General features: G+C 33.1%; 1 protein-coding gene and 1 long non-coding RNA gene across 51 annotated transcripts in view; one reads left to right on the top strand and one right to left on the bottom strand.

The window, feature by feature from the left end:
- Positions 1-13,761, top strand: part of LOC127728650 (target of rapamycin complex 2 subunit MAPKAP1-like) — a 50,961-nt gene extending 37,200 nt beyond the window's left edge. For all 50 annotated transcript variants that reach the window (XM_052236188.1, XM_052236208.1, XM_052236207.1 and 47 more), the window contains 5 exons: positions 933-1,042; positions 3,661-3,768; positions 5,619-5,753; positions 11,197-11,325; positions 13,186-13,761. In XM_052236188.1, coding sequence (XP_052092148.1) covers positions 933-1,042; positions 3,661-3,768; positions 5,619-5,753; positions 11,197-11,325; positions 13,186-13,415 — 712 coding nt within the window. In that variant the 3' untranslated portion in view covers positions 13,416-13,761. The remainder of the gene's footprint in view (positions 1-932; positions 1,043-3,660; positions 3,769-5,618; positions 5,754-11,196; positions 11,326-13,185) is intronic.
- Positions 13,762-17,160: 3,399 nt separating this feature from the next.
- Positions 17,161-20,293, bottom strand: LOC127728637 (uncharacterized). The gene is made up of 2 exons (XR_007994298.1): positions 19,504-20,293; positions 17,161-18,346 (listed from the first exon to the last, which is right to left on the bottom strand). It is a non-coding gene; the product is annotated as an uncharacterized LOC127728637 (long non-coding RNA).
- Between the last annotated feature and the right edge of the window lie 2,596 nt (positions 20,294-22,889).

The raw sequence follows: 22,889 nt of genomic DNA, 5'->3' as shown, positions 1-22,889 counted from the left end.
TTTTGGCTTATATCTCTGAAACTCAAGTATTTAGAGCAAATCTGACATGGGTAAAAATGTTCATCAGATCAAGATCTATCTGCCCTGAAAATTTTAAAATCAGACAACCTGTTGTTGGGTTGCTGCCACTGAATTAGTAATTTTAAGGAAATTTTGCAGTTTTTGGTTATTATCTTGAATATAATAGATAGAGATAAACTGTGAACAGCAAAAATATCAGGCAAAGAAAGATCTACAAATAAGTTAACACGACCAATTGGTAATTGACATCTTATTGGAGTTATTGTCCTTTAAAGTTATTTTCTGAAATTTATTGGTAATTTTTGTAAATCTTTTCAAAAATCTTCTGCTTTTAATGTTACTGGGGCCAAATTAAACCAAACTTGGCCTCAATCATTATTAGTGTATCTATATGATTTTAACCTTATTTCACATGATCTCCAAAACCACAGTATATACAGGTGAGCGACACAGGCTCTTGAGAGCCTCTAGTTGAAGATTGTGCTCAAAAACTTGAGAATTTCATCAATGAAATAATTTCACATTTTAGAACACTGTCTAAAACAGCAAACTTAATTTATTTGAATCAGCTATTTGTTGTCTTATCTAGAATGTAATCTGATGACCATGCTGACGGAGGAACATCTACTATAAGCAAACTGATTTTTGTGGATACTTTTTTTTTGCATTTATCCTTTCTAAGCAGACTTTGCAGTGATTTATTTTCATGATTTTCTAACTTTCTTGGTGTATTTATACAAGGAAGGATAAAAAACGTTTGATATTTTTACATCGATTTATATCACAATATTTTTTCTACTCGTGAGCGTCAAGAAAATTAGTTGGTATACCTTATACTATATATATGATTAGCATGATTAGATTATAAGGAAAAATCACCAATATAGAGATATTTGTAAATTCTATTCCAGATTTGTACCAAACAGGGGATTTAACAAATTTCAGATGGAAAGTATGAATATCCCAATGCGAGATATCCTACAGAGAATTTTAAAGAGAAGAAAGATCAGGCCAAGACCAGGTAAAAAATATGTTTGTAAACACTGATGATAATAAACTGCTTTGCCGAGGGCAGCTGGATACGACCGCAGAGGTCCAACCCTGAACAGTTGGGCCAAAAATGGACACATTGAATATTCAAGCTTGATACAGGTCTGAATTTGGATTGTTATTAAATATTTGACACATTATAGGTTTCTGACACAGAATAAATGTTGTCAAAGAACTTGAAATTGGTTGTATGATTTGAATTTATATTCAATTGAAGATTTCTTGCTGTTGTGCAATACACTGTGCTGTTGCGCAATACTTAGTAAATCTGTTTTCAGACAGTATACAAAGAATTATCAAAACAAATTGTGACCCCCAATTTTTTCTTTGGAAAATTGACCATTTCTTAAATCTTGAGGGAAAAAATTGCCCCCCCCCCCCCCCCTTTCCAAAAAAAAAAATTTTGAATATTAAAAAATTCACTTACCTTCACTTTCCCTAAAGATATGGTCATAATCTCAATTCAAATTTCCAATGGACTTTGCAACCATAAAAACCCGTTTAAATACATCATAAAAGTATTATAATAGAAAATGACATACATAATCATGGCTAAAATTAAAAAAACATTCATCAGCATTTAATAGTAACTGCTAAAAATAAATTGACAGCTAATCACCTCAAGACAATACAACATTTCTTTATAACAAAACCATTGTAAGGGAGGTAACCCTAATGCAAAAAAAAACCAAAAAAAGGATAACCAATTCTGAGTATAAAAATTTATTATTACTGAACCCTTTGATATACACTATTATAATATTATATATACTTCCATGACAGTATTTGATGTTTCTAGAAACAGCTAAAAAAATAATTCATACTAGAACTAGCAGAAAAATAGCAAAAAGTCCCAACATAAAGATTCAAAGCTTTCTCAAAATCAATAAAGATAATAAATATAAAAGTTCTCTTCTATATACTGTAAAATATCATGAAACGAATGCTATCCCTTATAAAATGCTTGATGGTAAAATATCTATTTCATAAAGATCCAAAGACCAATACTTAAGTAATTGTCCATTAACCAGGAAACCCTTGTTTCCCCCCTTTTTTGCCCCTAATTCCTAAACGATTTGAGCCATAACCCCCCAAAGCCAATCCTAACCATCCCTTTGTGGTATGGAAACTTTTGGTAGGATTTCAGAGAGATCCATATACTGTTCCACAAGTTATTGTCTGGAAACTAGAAAAATGCTTATTTGGGCCCCTTTTTGACCCCTAATTCCTCAATCGTTGGGACCATAACCCCCAAAATCAATCCCAACCTTCCTTTTGTGGTTTCAAACCTTGTGTTTAAATTTCATAGATTTATATTCACTTATACTAAAGTTATTGTTTGGAAATCAAATGTCTTCGGACGCCACCGACGACGACGCGATAAAAATTTTGCAGTCTTATAAAAATTGTAAAGCATGTATATTGAAAACTGTAAATAAAGTTCATGGAATAAGAAAAATCTACAAGAATTATTAATCGACGAGTAGTCATCCTTTAGCTTATCACAAGTCTAAATGTACAAAGACTGCAAAAACAAATTATCAAAATATGACATTTGAACATTTTGACATTGAACTTAAGGCAACTGCATCAACAAGATATTTTTCTACAAAATGTCAAAAATGTTGATGCAGCTATTGCTAACACAGTTAATCAAGCACTATGCATGAAGTGGCCATTAAATGAAATGTTGCAGTTATAACATGTTTATGATTTTACAGTAGTATAACAATGAACGTTTGTGAACTACGGTAAAATAGTCTTATTGTCTTATTCAGCATAAAATTATTATCCAATAAACACTTTGTGTGCAGAAATGAAAGATTTAAAAAAAATGACCTATTGATAAGAATACTGGTAAAAATTGCCAATTTTAGTATACAAGTTTTTTGAGATCTCTACCCTCTAATTTCTTATATCAATCATTAGACAAACAGAATGTAACAAGTGTATTGAATCAACACATCACAGAATAAAAATATTTAAAGTACCGTTAAAACTATCAGTAAGCAGAGCATGTATTTGTGTTATACACTTTAATGAATTTCACAGGTCCCAGGATACCAGGAATTTAAATTTTTAAACAAAATTACAATTAACTAAATTTAAAGGTTAAGTTTGATGGTTGGATGGCAACTTTTACTTGCATATTCAGGACAATAACATGTTAATGTGATATGAATATGAATCATGTTTTGTACTAGACCTCCATGCTGAGCCAAAATTTTGAAATATTTGTTCACAAGGTAACAGTCTGCATGATGACATGTCACCATACCCAGACTCATGATTCTGAATCCCTAAATGATTCATGTTTTATTAGCATAGAAGCAGCAAATATCTTTTTCACATCTTTAGTTTGACCAGGATGGTCTCCAATCCATAACCTCCCACACTTTTGGAATGCACACTATCACAAGACAATCAATGCTGTTGGTTAAAGACTGAAACTACACAATAGTTTGGCAGAGAGTATAAACAACACAAATGTTTTGACATCAAAATATCAATATAAGAATCATAAAGAAAAATTAAGATTCATGATTCATAAATCTGTAAGATAAAAAAAAATGTTTATTATCATTTCAGGTTTAAATTACAATTTAGAAAAACAGGAAGAGCCTGGAGTGTCGATTGATTTAGATGCTACTTTAGCAAGTATGGATACTATGGAGTTCAGTCTAGTCAGGGAAAATAGTAAGTTGTTTTCTATCATGATAATGTATCAAGGGTACTTGAACTTCAATTTTGTTCGTGATCCAAGTTCTGCAAAATGTGAAAAGAGCTTAGATGTTTAGAATTGTTGAAAAAATTAAATTTATAATAATTTTGACCTAATAAAAGGAGGAATGGGGCAGGTGGGAGGATTTCATTTCATTTTTTAGCTCGCTTACCCAAAGGGCCAGTGTCAGATTTTGCCATCACTTGGTACTTGTTGTCCGTCTCTGACATCGTCCATTAACTTTTACAAAGATCATTTCCTCTGAAACTAATAGACCAAACTTGGCCACAATCATCATTTGGGTATCTAATTAAAAAATGTGTCTGATGATTCCTCCTGCTAACCAACATGCCGAGTTTGGCTAAAAATAGAACATAGGGGGTAAAATGCAAGTTTTGTCTATTATCTTGTAAACCACTAGATGAAGAAAATCTGACTGTTCAGAAGGATGGGAATTTGCATCAAAATTACTAGACAACTTCTTGTAGGAGTTATTGCCCGAAAATGACAAATTTTACCAATTTTTTTTCATTATGCCTATTGTCTTGAAAACTATAATAGATTGACATAATCGTGATCAGCAAATAAGTTTGCATGGCCGAAATCAGTCGACTCCTTATTGAAGTAATTGTCTTTTTTATTTAAATGATAATTTTTACTATTTTTTTTGCCTATTATCTATAAAACTAATAATAGATAGATAGAAACTTTAAAAAAGCAAAAATTACCAGCAAGGCAAGATCTGCAAATAGATCAGCATTCACCCACTTCATTTGAACTTTAGTGAATAGTTGTCTCATTGGCAATCATATATTTTTATAATGTAGACGAATTTGGCAATAGTCTTATAGGAGTTATTGCTATTAAATGACCTTTTTTTTACCCTTTTTGTGTTTTTGGCAAAAACTATAGAAGATAGAGAGGAACTGTAAACAGATAAAAAATTTCAGCAATACAAGTAAAAAAAAAAGATATTTGAGTCCTGAATAATATTCTAGTACTCAAAAGTTTGAAAGCATCCATTGATAGGGAAGATTCACATAGACCTAGGTGAGCGACACAGGCTCTTAAGAGCCTCTAGTTTATTTTAATTTTTCGTAATGTGTTTTTTATATGTTTGGGTATTTCTGGTGAAGTAAAATTGGTACCTCTATGTTATTATACATAAAGAATTTTACATACTTTTTCAAATTTTCCCAAATTCAAAAATAATATTTATGATTGGCATCAACTGTTCAAATTTCCAGTAAATTTGAAAAAAAAACTCTCTTTTAGACGACTTGAATAAAATTTCTTTTGCTTTCTGTGGTAGTGCCATTTCCTAACACATTGTATAAATATACAGTTTCATGTTTTTTTTAATTATTGAAATTTGTGACATAATGTAATTAGTGTTCTTTGACACTCCTAAGTACTCATAACCCTATTAATTAAGTCCCTTCCCATAATCAATCTCTCCTGCTCACGAGTTAATGTAGCCATCATATAGCAGCAGAATACGTAGACTTAATTATTCTGTATTAAATTGCTACAGGAAGTTTTGTATGAAATTAAATAATTGGTGCAGTAACTGCTAGGGAAATTAATTAAAATAAAAAAATTGGGGCAGGCGGGGATGAAAACCTATCAATTAATTTTACCTGGCCTAAACTGAATTTGCAGTGCGTCAGGCAAAGCTTACCTAAATAACAATCTGTGTAGGCCATAGTGCTTTTGATGCTCTTAGATATGTTATTGATTGACCATTATTTTACATAAATAAAGATTTACCTAAGATGTGCAGTAAGAATTACTGATGTACTAACTTTTTTTGTTTATATTATAGGTACTAGAAGACATCATAATGAAGGGTCAGAGGATGAGGTATCTACAATGGCTGATTCTCTTACAAGTCATCAGTACAAAAGTTATATTGTCAGCATGGTTCATCGCCTTAGAGCAAATACAGATGTTCAGCTGGGTAAACTTTATGATAACAGTCAAACATGTATAAAAGGTCACCTTAGGATGAATGAAAATAGACCTAATTGAAATTATATATTATTAACCAAAAGAAATGCTGGGGCATCATCTGTGTCCCATGGACACATTCTCCATTTTTGTCGAGCCTGCAAAATTTATTTCCCAAAAGCGAGACATAGCGATCATGGATTCCGTCGTTGGCGTTGGCGTCGTCAACATTTAGGTTCAGTCTGTGCTTAAAGTTTTTTTTAGACATAAATAACTTTGTCAAACTTTCATGGAATTTTAGGAAATTTGGACAGAAGCTAGTTTATGACCAAAATACAGTAACCAGGGCAAAATTTTGAAAATATTTATTTTCATTTTTTCCATATTTTACTGAGAAATGGACTTAGTCTTTTTTTACAGTTAACATTCAGATTCTGTCTGAGGTTAAAGTTTTTCAGTTATCAATATCTTTGTCAAACCTTCATGGAATTTTATGAAATTTGGACAGAAGCTTGCTAATAACCAAAATACAGTATCCAGAGCAAAATTTTGAAAATATTTATTTTCATTTCCATATTATAATGATAAATGAACTTGGTTTATTTTACAGTTAACAAGTAGATACAGTCTTGGGTTAAAGTTACACATCAAATACTTTGTCAAACCTTTATGAAATTTTGGCAGAAGCTTTTTTTATGCCCCCGCCGTAGCAAATGGGGCATTCAGTTTTACCCTTGTCCGTCTGTACGTACGTACATACGTCCCAAAGTTGGTTTCCGTTCTCTAACTTTAGTTTGCCTCAACCAAATGTTATGAAACTTATACACAATGCTTATTACCACAAAATACAGATCAAATTTGAATTTTGGTGGCCTCACTTTAACCGTTCTAGAGTTATGCCCCTTTACAAATGGAAAAATTGCTGAAATTTTCGTTTCCGTTCTCTAACTTAAGTTAGCCTCAACCAAATGTTATGAAACTTATACACAATGCTTAATACCACAAAATACAGATCAAGTTTGAATTTTGGTGGTGTCCCTTTTACCGTTCTTTAGTTATGTCCCTTTATAACTTTATATGATATGCAAGCGGGGGCATCATCTGTGTCCCATGGACACATTCCCCATTTATATGATTAAGAGATAATGTCTGATGCAAAGTTTTGAAAATATACTTTCATTTTCAGTATTTTTCTGATAGATGGACTAATTAGTTTTTTACAGTTAACATTTACAGACAGTCTGGGATTAAATTTTTTTGTTATGATAAGTTTGTCAGCCTTCATGGATTGTTATGAAACTTGGACAGAAGCTAATCTTCAAGACCAAGGTATAGCATCAAAAGAAAAAGTTTGATTTTTTTTTTAAATTCTGTATTTTACTGATAAATGGACTAACTTTTTAAGTCAACATTACACTTTTACACTGACAGCAGCAATTGTAGCCGAGACACAGGGTTCGGTCGAAACCTTTACGAATTTTGTTCATCAAAAACTTATTTTTACCACAATTTTGACAATGGGAATCAATTTTTGAATGCATATTATACCCTATTAAACAATTATGTTTAAATCCTACTACTGAAGAATGTTTCTCAAAATTTGTGATATTAATTTTTTGTTTAAACCCTAGAATAAAAAGGGATTTCTCAGAATTTGTGAATTTTTTACCAATCAGTTTGTACGACATTTTTGGGGGAAGAGATTGCATTCATGCAATAAAAACCATGCTAATAATTCTTTTTTTCTAGACCTCATCACTTCTTATGAGAGAACAAAAACAAAGTGGATTGTTTTGAACATTCTTTACATTTTATCCATGCATCATGCATATTTATACCCCATGCAACGAAATTACGATTCAATTTTTTTTCTAGGAGTTACGCCCCTTTGAACTTATTTACTTTAATGCACTACTGCAACAGTTTGTCATCGCAACTCCTCTCAAACCACACAACAGAATTTCATGAAACCTTTTCAGATAATAAGGACATACTACGTAGATGTGCATATCGACAGGAAATTACGAATCAATTTTTATACGACCGCAAAAAAATTTTTGTGGTCGTATATTGGTATGACGTTGGCGTCGTCGTCGTCGTCGTCCGGCGTCGTCCAGCGTCGTCCGAAGACACATTGGTTTTCGCACTCTAACTTTAGTTTAAGTGAATGGATCTCTATGAAATTTTACCACAAGGTTCAATACCACAAAAGGAAGGTTGGGATTGATTTTGGGGGTTATGGTACCAACAGTAAAGGAATTAGGGGCCAAAAAGGGGCCAAAAATAAGCATTTTTGTAACTTCCAGACATAACTTGTGTGTTAGTTTATGGATCTCTGTGACATTGTACCACAAGGTTCCAAATCACAAAGGGAATGCTGGAATTGATTTTGGGGGTAATTGCCTTAAAATTTTAGGAATTAGGGGCCAAAAAAGGGGCAAAAAACAAGCATTTTTCTAGTTTCATGACAATAACTTGTGTGTAAGTGTATGGATCTTTCTGAAATTGTACTACAAGGTTCCATATCACAAAGGGAAAGCTGGAATTGAGTTTGGGAGTAATTGTCGAAACGTTTAGGAATTGGGGGCCAAAAAGGGGCCAAAAATAAGCATTTTTCTAGTTTCCAGACAATAACTTGTGTTCAAGTGTATGGATCTCTCTGAAATTGTACTGCAAGGTACCATACCACAAAGGGAAGGCTGGGATTGATGATGGGGGTAATTGCCTCAATATTTTAGGAATTAGGGGCCAAAAAGGGGCAAAAAACAAGCATTTTTCTAGTTTCAGGACAATAACTTGTGTGTAAGTGTATGGATCTTTCTGAAATTGTACTACAAGGTTCCATATCACAAAGGGAAAGCTGGGTTTGAGTTTGGGGGTGATGAATCATAAGGGGGTTCAAAAAATTTGGGGGGGGATTTTTTTTTTTTTCCTTTTTTTTCTTTTTTTCCTTTTTTTTTTCTTTTAAAATTTTCCATTTTAAGTTGGTTATTTCTGATTTATATTTAAAAGCAAATAATAATGATATGGTAGGAGATACACACCAAACAGGATGTGTAAATTATTATATAATAAGTATTGTGCAATAGCAAGAAATTTTCAATTGCACAGTATTGCACAATAGCAAGAAATCTTCAATTGCACAGTATTGCGCAATAGCAAGAAATCTTCAATTGCACAGTATTGCGCAATAGCAAGAAATATCCAATAGCACAATATTGCGCAATAGCAAGAAATTGTCAATTGTACAGTATTGCGCAATAGCAAGAAATATTTAATTGCACAGTATTGTGAAAAAGAAGATACTTCATATAAATTGCTTATTTCTTGACCAATTTCAATGGGGTTTTATTCTTGAATTCTTGGGGTTTTTTAATATGCTGAATCGTACCGTGCATTAAGTTTTTGGATTTTGGGCCCCGTTTTTAAATTGGTCCACATTGAGGTCCAAAGGTCCAAAATTAAACTTTGTTTGATTTCATCAAAAATTGAATTATTGGGGTTCTTTGATATGCCGAATCAAACCGTGTATTTAGATTCTTAATTTTTGGTTCCGTTTTCAAATTGGTCTACATTAAGGTCCAAAGGGTCCAAAATTAAACTTAGTTTGATTTTAACAAAAATTGAATTCTTGGGGTTCTTTGATATGCTGAATCTAAACATGTATTTAGATTTTTGATTATGGGCCCAGTTTTCAAGTTGGTCCAAATTGGGGTCCAAAATTAAACTTTGTTTGATTTCAACAAAAATTGAATATATGGGGTTCTTTGATATGCTGAATCTAACCATGTATTTAGATTTTTGATTTTTGGGCCCCGTTATCAACTTTGTCCACATTGAGGTCAAAAAGGTCCAAAATTAAACTTTGTTTGATTTCAACAAAAATTGAATTCTTGGGGTTCTTTGATATGCTGAATCTAACCATGTATTTAGATTTTGGATATTGGACCATAATAGGTGAATGTCCAATTTAAAATTTTTAAGTTCTTAGACCACATTCATTCTGTGTAGAAACCTATGCTGTGTCAAATATTTAATCACAATCCAAATGCAAAGCTGTATCAAGCTTGAATGTTGTGTCCATACCTGCCCCAACTGTTCAGGGTTCGACCTCTGCGGTCGTATCAAGCTGCGCCCTGCGGAGCATTTTATTTTTCAAGGAGTTACGCCCTTTGAACTTATTTGCCCAATATACTACTGCAACCTTTTGTCATCGCAACTCCTCTCAAACCACACAACAGAATTTCATGAAACCTTTTCAGATAATAAGGACATACTACTTAGATGTGCATATCGACAGGAAATTACGATTCAATTTTTTTTCCAGGAGTTACGCCCCTTTGAACTTATTTGCTTAATACACTACTGCAACCTTTTGTCATCGCAACTCCTCTCAAACCACACAACAGAATTTCATGAAACCTTTTCAGATAATAAGGACATACTACGTAGATGTGCATATCGACAGGAAATTACGATTCAATTTTTTTTCCAGGAGTTACGCCCCTTTGAACTTATTTGCTTAATACACTACTGCAACCTTTTGTCATCGCAACTCCTCTCAAACCACACAACAGAATTTCATGAAACCTTTTCAGATAATAAGGACATACTACGTAGATGTGCATATCGACAGGAAATTACGATTCAATTTTTTTTCCAGGAGTTACACCCCTTTGAACTTATTTGCCCAATATACTACTGAAACCTTTTGTCATCGCAACTCCTCTCAAACCACACAACAGAATTTCATGAAACTGTGTAGATATACTATGTAGATGTGCATATTGACAGGAAATTATGATTCAATTTTTTTTTCTTACACTTATTTTATTTCTCCAATGACAATGTGGGGACGTGGGGTATGTGAGTGCGCTCACTAAGGTTCTTTCATTTGACCAATTTTTTAAGTAAAATTATATACTTAGAAATTCAAGTAACTAAATGATATATATGTGTATAACCATACTTGTCCAGAAAACTATCGGGCGTTGTCAACTGAAGGAACCTAAAGAGACACAAAAACCTGCTTTGACCCAGTTTCCTAATTATAAAAGTTGTGTACCAAGTCAGGAAGATCAGAGGCAGATTTAGGGGGACCCAGGGTGCCCGGCCCCCCTTTTGTGGGAAACATTTGGTTGATTATTTAGGGAATCACTGAAGCATGACAGGAGCAGGCCCCCTCCTAGGCAGTCAGTGGGCCCCCCTTATGAAAATTTCTGGATCCGCCACTGAAGACAAGTTTTTTCCAATAGATGATGTATCAGTTGCTTATCAATTTGTTCAGTGGTTTGGGATTTTTGTAGACCATCATTGAATTAAGAGTAGATCAGTGATATCCTTAGCCTTTTTCAAATAGATAATCATATCAAACTACTATAATTTATATTATTTTTACAATATTCATATTCATTTATGTCAAGTAGAAACAAGATATATCGTGACTTTTTCAGGTGTTAGTGGAGAGAAGGTAGAAGTAGACCCAGTTGGTTCAAAAGGGACCAAATTTTTCAAACAAAGGGCCATGACTTATGATGCTGATAATATTGCATCTTGTGAAATCTTGGAAGAGAAATCAACAGGTAATCTTAACCCATGAAATCTAAATCAAACACATTAAAAAATAGGCAAAATAATCCCTAATATAGAGCTGCCCATGCGCGAATGATATGCCCGTCGCTTTTTTGACGAATAAAGTTCCATAACTCAATGTCATATCAGAAATTTATAAAAAAACTAAAGGGAGCTTGTTGTCCCCTGCGCGACTTGTTGTGGGGGACATAGAAATACCAGGCATCTGTGCATCTGTCCGTCCGGTCTTGTGAGCACTTTCACATGTTCAATTCTTCCCAGATTTTTATGAAACTTATATTATAGGTTTATATCAACAATGTCTTGGACAAGTTCGAAAATCAGTGCAAATCGATTATTTTTAAAAGAGTTATGCCCCTTTGAAACAGTAATTATATGGAAAATTGCATCGTTAGCACACTCTTTTGTACAATTCTTTCCAGATTTTTATGAAATTTATATTATAGGTTTATATCAGCAATGTCTCGGACAAGTTCGAAATCAGTGTCGATCAATTATTTTTAAAAGAGTTATGCCCCTTGGAAATATTAAATATAATATGAATTGCATTGCATTTGCTCTCAAGCCTTGATTTCTCAAAGATATTTATAAAAAGTTTTAAAGAACAAAAAAAGTTTTTTTTTTTTTATAGTTATAATGCCCTTGATCCTTGGACAGATAAAATATGTGCAATGCGGGGTACATTGGAACTCTGTTCTTTTATTTCAATAGATATAAACCAGTCACAAAGGTTTCATGAAAACTGCTTAAAGCATGTTTGAGTTATTGTCCAAAAATGGAAAATCACCCTTTTTTTTATAAATAAAATCCAATAACTCAGAAACGTAAAATCTAAAATTTATAAAAATTGAAAGGGAGCTTATGTCAATAGATATAAACAATTCATGAAAGTTTAATGAAAATTGGTTAAAGCATTTTTGAGTTATTGTCCAAAAACTGGAAAATCCCCTCTTTTTTTTATAAATATCCAATAACTTGGAAAAATAAAATCTAAAATTTATAAAAATTGAAAGGGAGCTTACATCAATTGATATAAACAATTCACCAATGTTTCATGAAAATTGGTTCAAGCGTTTTTGAGTTATTGTCCGACATGTTGACGACAGACAGACAGACAGACATACGGATGGACAAGGGTAACACTTTATGCCTCTCTGATGATGGCGGGGGCATCAAAATGTTTTCATATTATCTTTATCAAAAGGTCATTAAAAAAGGAAAATAGTGATAATTTTAATAAGCATTGATTTAATTGACAATATTTTCTATACATTTTCTTTCATATGCATTATGATGTCTTTGAAAAGTGATTTTAAGTAAGTCCCTTTTGTACAATGATCTAACTTTTCATAAGAATTTTAAACTGTTCTTTGACGTCTACATTACTTTTTATACGTCTGTTTACAGGACATATTATGGTATACCGTTGTCCGTACGTACGTCCAAAAATTGGTTTCCCTTCTCTAACTTGCGTTTGCCTCGACCAACTGTTATGAAACATGTACACAATGCTTATTACCAAAAAACACGGATCAAGTTCGAATTTGGGTTGCGTCACTTTTACCGTTCTCGAGTTATGCATGCCCCTTTATAACGTTATTTGCAAGCAGGGGCATCATCTGTGTCCGATGGAAACATTCTCCATTTATTTCAATTTTATATAACAATTTCTTAGTAATAACACAGTCAAAGTTTTGACTAAACTATACATTTAAACTATTGTGTGCAGATTTTAAAAAATGTTGAAAACTAGATTGATAAACTCCTTTTTATGAAAAAGTATAAATATCGATAGCTTTGTAGTTAAACCTGAAATCTTTTTGCTAACAATATACATTATATACTTTCAGGTAAATCTGTGTTGAGGATAACTTACCTTACAAGCCATGATTATAAACACTGTGATTTCGAGGCTGATTCAGAAGTGTGTAATGAAATTGTGTCAAAAATAAACAACATTCTGGAATTAAGACTTAGTCCAGCGAGGAAAGACTATGTGGCTACGAGAGCAGCAAAACATTTACGAAAAAGAGATTCGTTACGGGACTCTTTTAGACTGTCAAAGTACACCGATAACTGAAAGAATGAGAACTATTTTTGAAGTGTTAGACGTACAAAATTTAAAGGGTCATGTTTATTTATCTCTTTATTAATCTGACATTGATCTACTGGGTATACAGTCTCACTGATTACCAGTACTGTAAGAAGTTAGTCCTGTGTAGTCTCATTTTAAAGTACAACAGTGTCATTGTGATACAAGTATTCTCTATATAATATTAAATAAAAGTTGTTAACCGTGACAAATACTAAGACAAAGGGGTGTATAATTAATAAAGTATTGACGATTAATTTAAGTCTGAAGCTTACATACAGACAGACACATTAAATAGAAATTTATTATTTAAATAAATAATTGTTGAACAGTTTACAGTGTTTCAGTAGTTTTAAATTATTGCTGTATCTTAACATATAAAATCAAAGCGCGAAAGCGCTGTAAAGGCAGTTAATTACAGGTTGTGTGTATTTTTAGTCCAGTTATATCATTATCTTGCATAGTACTGTGTACTTATCAGAGGTGGCTTTCAGTATTTAAGATTTAGAGTTCTCTAATGATATTGAACAAGTTATATGAATGTCATATTCTGAGCACTATATGAAGGTGATTGTTCTCACTTGTTTATGAACTAGTGCATTATGTCCAGTTTGTACCTTTTTTATCTATGTTTATAGTCAAATTAGTTATCAAAGGTACCAGGATTATAATTTAATACGCCAGACGCACGTTTCGTCTACATAAGACTCATCAGTGACGCTCAGATCAAAATAGTTATAAAGCCAAACAAGTACAAAGTTGAAGAGCATTGAGGACCCAAAATTCCAAAAAGTTGTGCCAAATACGGCTAAGGTTATCTATTCCTTGGATAAGAAAATCCTTAGTTTTTCGAAAAATTCAAAGTTTTGTAACAGGAAGTTTATAAAAATGACCATATAATTGATATTCAAATACTGTTTAAAATAGTTAGGCATTTTCTTTTTAGTAATAAGTAAATGTTATCAACTGTATTTTATTCAACTCTGCAAATGTGGTTTGTTACTGTTAAGTATGGATTATAGTTGTTTCATTGGCAATCATAACACATCTCCTTATTTATATAATGATCTATATTCAACGACCTCAGGTACAAAAAAAATGTATGTAACTTAACTATGATGGGAAACCTTTGACTTCTTTCTTTTATATAAACTTTTGATTTGGTACCATAGAACTATGTAGAATAAATGTACATTGCAACATGTCAACTCTTTCAATGACAATACTTTTTTAAGAAACTATAACTCCAAGCAAAATTATATTTCCAAGTTTAAAGTAATTTATGAATGAAAAAAGGAGTTCTTAATTAAGAAATAAACTGATTCGCTGAGCGCAGCTGGATACACCCGCAGAGGTCCCACCCTGAACACTAGGGGCAAAAATGGACACAATATTCAAGCTTGATACAGGTTTGAATTTGGATTGTAATTAAATATTTGACATGTTATAGTTTCTGAATAAATGTAGTCAAAGAACTTGAAATCGGTTATATGAATTGAATTTATATTCAATTAAAGATTTCTTGCTGTTGTGCAATACACTGTGCTGTTGCGCAATACTTAATAAATCTGTTGCCAGACTATAAACAAATAAAGTTCAATTTCTTCTCAATGTCATATTTGAAATTTATGAAAATCTATAGGGAGATTACATCAATAGCTATAAATAATTCACCAAAGTTTCATGCGAACTGCTTAAAGCATTTTTGAGTTGTTGTCCAACAAGAGTGAACATGCTGAAATGTCTCGCCTTCTTTAGTAATCACTGATATTATGTTGATAGTCCTTAATATAAAGCTTTATTACAACTGTCACATAAACTTAACATTAACCAAGAAAACTAAACATTGACCAATGAACCATGAAAATGAGGTCAAGGTCAGATGAACCTTGCCAGGCAGGCATGTACAGCTAACAATTCTTCCATACAACAAATATAGTTGACCTATTGCTTATAGTTTAAGAAAAACAGACCAAAACACAAAAACTTAACACTGAGCAATGAACTGTGAAAATGAGGTCATGGTCAAATAAAACCTGTGCAACTGACATATAGATCATAAAATATTTCCATACACCAAATATAGTTGACCTATTGCATATAGTATTAGAAAAAAAGACCAAAACTCAAAATCTTAACTTTGACCACTGAACCATGAAAATGAGGTCAAGGTCAAATGAGACCTGCCAGCTAGACATGTACACCTTACAATCATTCCATACACCAAATATAGTAGACCTATTGCATACAGTATAAGAAAAACAGACCAAAACACAAAAACTTAACTATAACCACTGAACCATGAAAATGAGGTCAAGGTCAGATGACACCTGCCAGTTGGACATGTACGCCTTACAGTCCTTCCATACACCGAATATACTTGACCTATTGCTTATAGTATCTGAGATATGGACTTGACCACCAAAACTTAACCTTAATCCATGAAATGAGGTCGAGGTCAAGTGAAAACTGTCTGACGGGCATGAGGACCTTGCAAGGTACGCACATACCAAATATAGTTATCCTACTACTTATAATAAGAGAGAATTTAACATTACAAAAAATGTTAACTTTTTTTTCAAGTAGTCACTGAACCATGAAAATGAGGTCAAGGACATTGGACATGTGGCTGACGGAAACTTCGTAACATGAGGCATCCATATACAAAGTATGAAGCATCCAGGTCTTCCACCTTCTAAAATATAAAGCTTTTAAGAAGTTAGCTAACGCCGCCGCCACATCCCTATCCCTATGTCGAGCTTTCTGCGACAAAAGTCGCAGGCTCGACAAAAACTGGAAAATCCCCCCCTTTTTAATGAATAAAACCCCATAACTCAGAAATGTAAAATCTAAAATTTATAAAATTCTAAAGGGAGCTTACAGATTGATAATTTAGTCTTAGATGCAAGATTTTTTTATCAGTTGTTAGTGGCTTTGAACTAGCTGTCAGTAACTTTGAGTACTCTCAGATCTGTACTTAGTGTCTTTTTGTTGTTTGGATGTACAACTACCCGACCACGTCCACTTGTATTTATCCATCTGATGAGTTAAGCCTCTTTCAACTGATTTTTATAGTTCGTTCTTATATTGTACTGTTACACCACTGTCCCAGGTTAGGGGGAGGGTTGGTATCCCGCTAACATGTTTAACCCCGACACATTCTGTATGTACATGTATGTGCCTGTCCCACGTCAGGAGCCTGTAATTCAGTGGTTGTTGTTTGTTTATGTGTTGCATATTTGTTATATTCGTTCATTTTTTGTACAGAAATTAGGCCGTTAGTTTTCTTGTTTAAATTGTTTTACATTGTCATTTGGGGCCTTTTATAGAGCTCTGACTGTGCGGTATGGGCTTTGTTCATTGTTGAAGGCCGTACTGTGACCTATAGCTGTTAATTTCTGTGTCATTTGGTCTCTTGTGGAGAGTTGTCTCATTGGCAATCATACCACATCTTCTTTTTTTATATTTACATCAACAGATATAAACAATTCACCAAAGTCAAGGTGAGACAACAAAACTTAGTGGTAAGATCTCTGATATGTTTTACACGGTACAAGTTTTTCTCATTGTTGGAGATTGTACGGTGACAGTAACACCTGTAACTGCTTAAACCCATTTCTTATGCACTTTAGTTCGATAAACTCACTGAATATCATACCACATCTCCTTATTTTTATATGCATTACAATCTACATGTGCATGTAATTATAAATATATATATATCAGAACAAAATTCATTGCGTCACTTTTATTTATGCATCCTTTGGCACAATACAAGTTCTAAAATTACACAACATAGTACAACTAAATGTTATTTCAGATGAAAGTTTTGTTTCAGTTCCATTCATAGGATTTATTAGAATTTTGTATGTTTTGCCAAGTCCAATAATTCGCTCTATGTGCACATGTTAATTGGAGACTTTTCTATCCCGTATAAGAGTTTTGGAACTAATTCTGTTTCTTTTTTTGAAAAAAGTTAGCAAACAAATCTTGCACATTTAAACCTTTGTCTGCCATCACACTGTCACCTGGATCACATAATTGAACTATTCTACATCTTTCAACTTTTTCATAGTCACTGGTAGAACCAACATATGCATTAGAGACATAGTTGACTAAACCACCAGGTGTCGAACATACAAGTATTTTCAGTGTTTCTGTTTTTATATGATGAAAAGGTTGCCTGAGCTCTAGGAGCTTTAGGTTTTATCACGGGATATTCTGTGCTGTCAATAATAATCCAAGTCGTTATAAACTTTAATTTGAAGTTGGATGGTGAAAAATACCTGACTAAACCACTAGATGGCCAAGTGTAAGCCTCACACCATTGTTTAGACATAAAAACAATCCATGTATACACAATATTCTTAACACTAGATTCAATCTAGAATCTAGAAAGTTCAAAGTTGGTTGTATAATGCCTCAATTTCATCAAAGTCATAAAAAAACTGATTTTCAACTGACACCCTATCAATTTGAAAATATATGTATCTCAAACAATGTGCTGCTGGACCAAGTGTGGTCAAAACAAATAAAAATTTAGTATACAACTCTAAACCGGTATAAAAATGCATGGCTGTGTCATGTGTCTTCATTTCAAAATTCTCTGCTGAAAACATAGGCATTGATGGTGTTTGCATAATTCCATCTGTGAAGCTCAACATTAGCTCGGCAGTTGGTGGTGGACAGTCATATTAAAATCCTTTCTGCAGTATGAATGACTTCTTCAGGAAAACCAACTTTACAATCAAAACTTTCCTCTAGATTTCTACTACAATATTCATCAAGTTTAGTTCTTTTGTTTTCACAGGAAACTGTCCTGATTTTTCTATTTGCGGACGATTAAGTCTCTTGCTTGGTCCAGGAAAATAGGCTGGGAATGGCAGTAGACTTAAGTCTCTGAATGGTGGGTTTGCGCCCTGAAAAAGGTTATAAATCATTAGTTTTTTGATAATTAAATGAACTTCCATTAGCAATGTATACTTTGTATTACCTGGCGAAATATTAACTAGATTTATTCATTACAATCTGGATAAAACTATGTTTGCCTGATTCAATGTATGTTATGTAAATCCAAAGGACAAACAATGAGAGACTTATGCAACAAACGTACATTGTTTGTACCTAAATAACTATAATATAGATGAGAGCATGTCATTGTTTTGTTCCTGTTAACATTGTCATTGATATTTTTCAAGAAAGTCTATGAGGCATAGCTTATGCATTCCTGTCATTACTACATTAGCATAATTACTGCTAAAATAATTCTCAGTATGATATACCTCTTGTAAGAAATCATTATAATTGTAGCAATCACCAAAAAATCTCAAACAGATCACATTGAATCGTAATCCAAAAAATTATGACGTCTTGAATTAAGGTTCATCATAACAAATGGACAAATATGGCCGTATTTTCACCTCAAAAACTACTCTGTGTACAGACTTACCTGTGCAGTTTGGAAAGTTTTAAGGCCTGGCATCCACTAGATATATAAAAGTTAAATCTATTTTGCATATCAGAAAGATAAAATCTTTTTTTGAATATGATGGGCATTTTTTTTCCTTCCTGCAGAAGGTGTAAAAATAAACAAACACCTGAATTGCATTTGATACTGTCCACTCAGTTACTACCTTTAACTCACCTATAGATGTGTAGATATCTATTGTCCATGCCAATCAAGGACAATCAATACAATACAAATCAGTTGTTACCTGAGATGGAGCATCTCAAAGTTATATCCCAACTTAGTTTATTTTTACACCTTCAGCAGGAACGGAAAAGAATGCCCATCATAATCCAAAAAAGATTTTATATTTCTGATATGCAAAATAAATTTAACTTTTATACATCTAGTGGATGCCAGGCCTTAAAACTTTCCAAACTGCACAGGTAAGCCTGTACACAGAGTAGTTTTTGAGGTGAAAATACGGCCATATTTGTCCATTTGTTATGATGAACCTTAACCACCCCCTTTTATTCTAAAACGATAATTGCGGTTGTAAACAGACTTTGGTTTATTCGCATGGCGATTACATATATAACTATATATTTCAAAAAGAAAATAGAGTTTTACCATGAATAGTTTCCTGCACGTAGTCTTTTTCAGTAAAATGTGCCTTGCAAACAACAGCTGATTGAGATGGACTCCACGATTTCATCGTGTTCTCGTCCAATCTGCGTATGGGCCATGGCGTTGATCCAACTTTTCCTTCTTTTTAAGTCATTTGGAAATGCATGTCCTCCTCTAAAATGACATCCAGGTACACAACAACAAGTACTTGGCATCGTTAATTAAAAATGTAACTGAAATAGTTGCACAGTGCAGAAACCGGAAGTTGAGGAACAGGATCGGCTACCACGGCGCCACCTATTCAGGAACGATAATTTGCTACTTTATATAACTGCGAAATAACAATAACGTTAGACGGGTTCACGTGCATAAACAGAAATGCGCTTTAAATTGTATAATATAATTCATGTTCAGTCGACCTTTAATTATTATATCAACGACTGAAATGATTTATAAACATATAGATTGCAGATAACACTCGAAATTAACCCGAGCTCTTTCCACACGGAATTCAAATAATTCTAGTTTGTCAATCGGTTGACTGCTTATAATGCAAAATACAAATATATCAAAAGTTTTTAAAACTAACAAAACACAATGATCGTTTCTCAATTTCCCAATGTAAATGAAATGAAACAAAAAACATTTTATATCACAATAAGAAGAGGAGAGAATTCAACATTTCCGGATCTACTTGGAGCCTAACGACCCCCCACGTAGATAAGTTGGATATCGCGGAAGGAAGGATTAACCCGGCAACTAGAAAGGCATTAAAGCACTGCCTTTAAAAAATTGTAAAGTTAAATTCCTAAGTTAAAGCTAGAGAAGTTTAGGGGATGTTATCTCCAAGGCAAGTATTATTAGAGTACCAAGCTTTGTTTGTGTGTAAAAAACACACATCTTCTCTTATGGCATGTTGCAAAGATTTAATAATACTGTGAGAGTGTTTTGTGGATGGCTTTATCCATGAATTTAAGTGTCCAACGAAAGATAACAACTGTTGTCTAAATCAAGACATAGATGGAAAGATCCCCTTGTAGGTTTGACTACATGGATACCGGCATTGTTGATTTATAAATCAAGAGAATATAAGCAAATACACTATGAACAATATATACTACTTCAGACAGGATTTTAAAAATCCTTAAAAAATTCTAAACTGTACGACTTTTAACCTTTTAATTCTCATAAAAAAAATTAGTTTTGATGGATGAGAGTCAGTTTTCCGGTGATGATATTCCAGATGATAAAGTGTTCAATTAATCTCCTCATAATTCTCATATGAAAAAAAAAAATCATATTGGGCTTGCTTTTTTAATTGAAAAGAATTAAATTCTACAATTCAAAGTACATTTGCAGCATTTTTTTTATGTAACTGTTTTCTTTAAGTGACATTTTTGTGGCCTAATTTACACCTTTGATGATCGTTAATCTATTGATCTCCGGTTAATTAGTGTTGTGACTTCTGAGTTCACGTGTGCAACAATTAAAATGTTTACATTGCAATTTCCTTCAATCAAGACAATTTGTAAGCATAGCTTATGTCCGAAAGCAATTATTTTATTAAAAATTTAATAAACGTTGTCAGTAATGAAAGATGAACAAGTGAGTGAAAATGAACACCTTATTTTACAATGTCCCACAAATCATTATAAAACAACAGTTGATTAATTTCAAGAATCATCGTTTCTGGTGACTTCATATTCTTAACTCAATGTTTTTTTTCTTCAGAAAACTAAAATCCATGAATTTGAGAACCCACAAACAAGTAACTTTTGCTCAAACCACAAAAAATTGGTACCCACGAATAAAAGTACTTTCACAATAGTATGAATTAAAGATTTCAACCCCAAGAAACTTAATTTGATTTGGTGCACTGAAAAACAGGGTTCAACCTACCACTTCCATTTTCAGTGTGCCTGTACCATGTCAGAACTATGACAGTTTTTCTCGGATACTGAAAAGACTTTCCTAATAGCAGACAGTATATGTAGACTTTGATTTTGACAGAGTTAATTTACCTTGAAGTCTTGTGATTGCAAATATCCCAACTTCTAGTTACCTCATCGGACAACAATCATACAATGTTTCAATTATAATACACTGGTACATTCCAAGAATGATTTGAGGAGTTGCCAAGACAAGGTGGGTTCCGCTCAGGGGCAAAATTTCAGTTCAAAAGACAAAAACTCTAAGAATATACATCCTACCCATATGCACATCTGTTTAATGCGGATTAAACAGTGTAACTAGTGTTTTTATGCAATATACCAAATAGGATAAATTGTGATAAAATGGTAGGTAATTTCTATGGCCAAAGCTTCTTAACTCTAGAACAACTTAATGTAGAGATTTTCCTACCAATTTCCTAATCCATATATTATAGCAACTAACAAAATACTAAGTTTCTTGTACATACATAAATCCATGCAAGATGAGTTGTAATTCCAAGGTGCATTATGAACATGGTCAATTGGTCAAAACTTGAAAATAGATTTACCACAATTTAGGGACTAGTTTTTGTAAGATTCTAGGTACTGTGGATTCAGTATTCTCCTGAAACTAATTTTTATACGACCGCAAAAATTAAAATTTTTTTGGTCGTATATTGGTATGACGTTGGCGTCGTCGTCGTCGTCGTCCTGCGTCTTCCGAAGACACATTGGTTTTCGCACTATAACTTTAGTTTAAGTGAATGGATCTCCATGAAATTTTACCATAAGGTTCAATACCACAAAAGGAAGGTTGGGATTGATTTTGGGGGTTATGGTACCAACAGTTAAGGAATTAGGGGCCAAAAAGGGGCCAAAAATAAGCATTTTTGTAACTTCCAGACAATAACTTGTGTGTAAGTGTATGGATCTCTCTGACATTGTACCACAAGGTTCCATATCACAAAGGGAAGGCTGTAATTGATTTTGGGGGTAATTGCCTCAAAATTTTAGGAATTAGGGGCCAAAAAAGGGGCAAAAAACAAGCATTTTTCTAGTTTCATGACAATAACTTGTGTGTAAGTGTTTGGATATTTCTGAAATTGTACTACAAGGTTCCATATCACAAAGGGAAAGCTGGAATTGAGTTTGGGGGTAATTGCCCAAAACATTTAGGAATTGGGGGCCAAAAAGGGGCCAAAAATAAGCATTTTTCTAGTTTCCAGACAATAACTTGTGTTCAAGTGTATGGATCTCTCTGAAATTGTACTGCAAGGTACCATACCATAAAGGGAAGGCTGGGATTGAGTTTGGGGGTGATGAATCATAAGGGGGTTCAAAGAATTTGGGGGGGGGGGTGGATTTTTTTTTCTTCTTTTTTTTTCTTTTTTTTTTCTTTTAAAATTTTCCATTTTAAGGATGTTCCCTTGTCATGTTTTGGAATTTTTGTCAGATTTT

The sequence above is a fragment of the Mytilus californianus genome, unplaced genomic scaffold (assembly GCF_021869535.1).
Source record: "Mytilus californianus isolate M0D057914Y unplaced genomic scaffold, xbMytCali1.0.p SCAF_2, whole genome shotgun sequence".
Lineage (NCBI taxonomy): Eukaryota > Metazoa > Mollusca > Bivalvia > Mytilida > Mytilidae > Mytilus > Mytilus californianus.
Note: the sequence above shows the minus strand (reverse complement) of the source record. Positions and strands in the feature narration are given on the sequence as shown.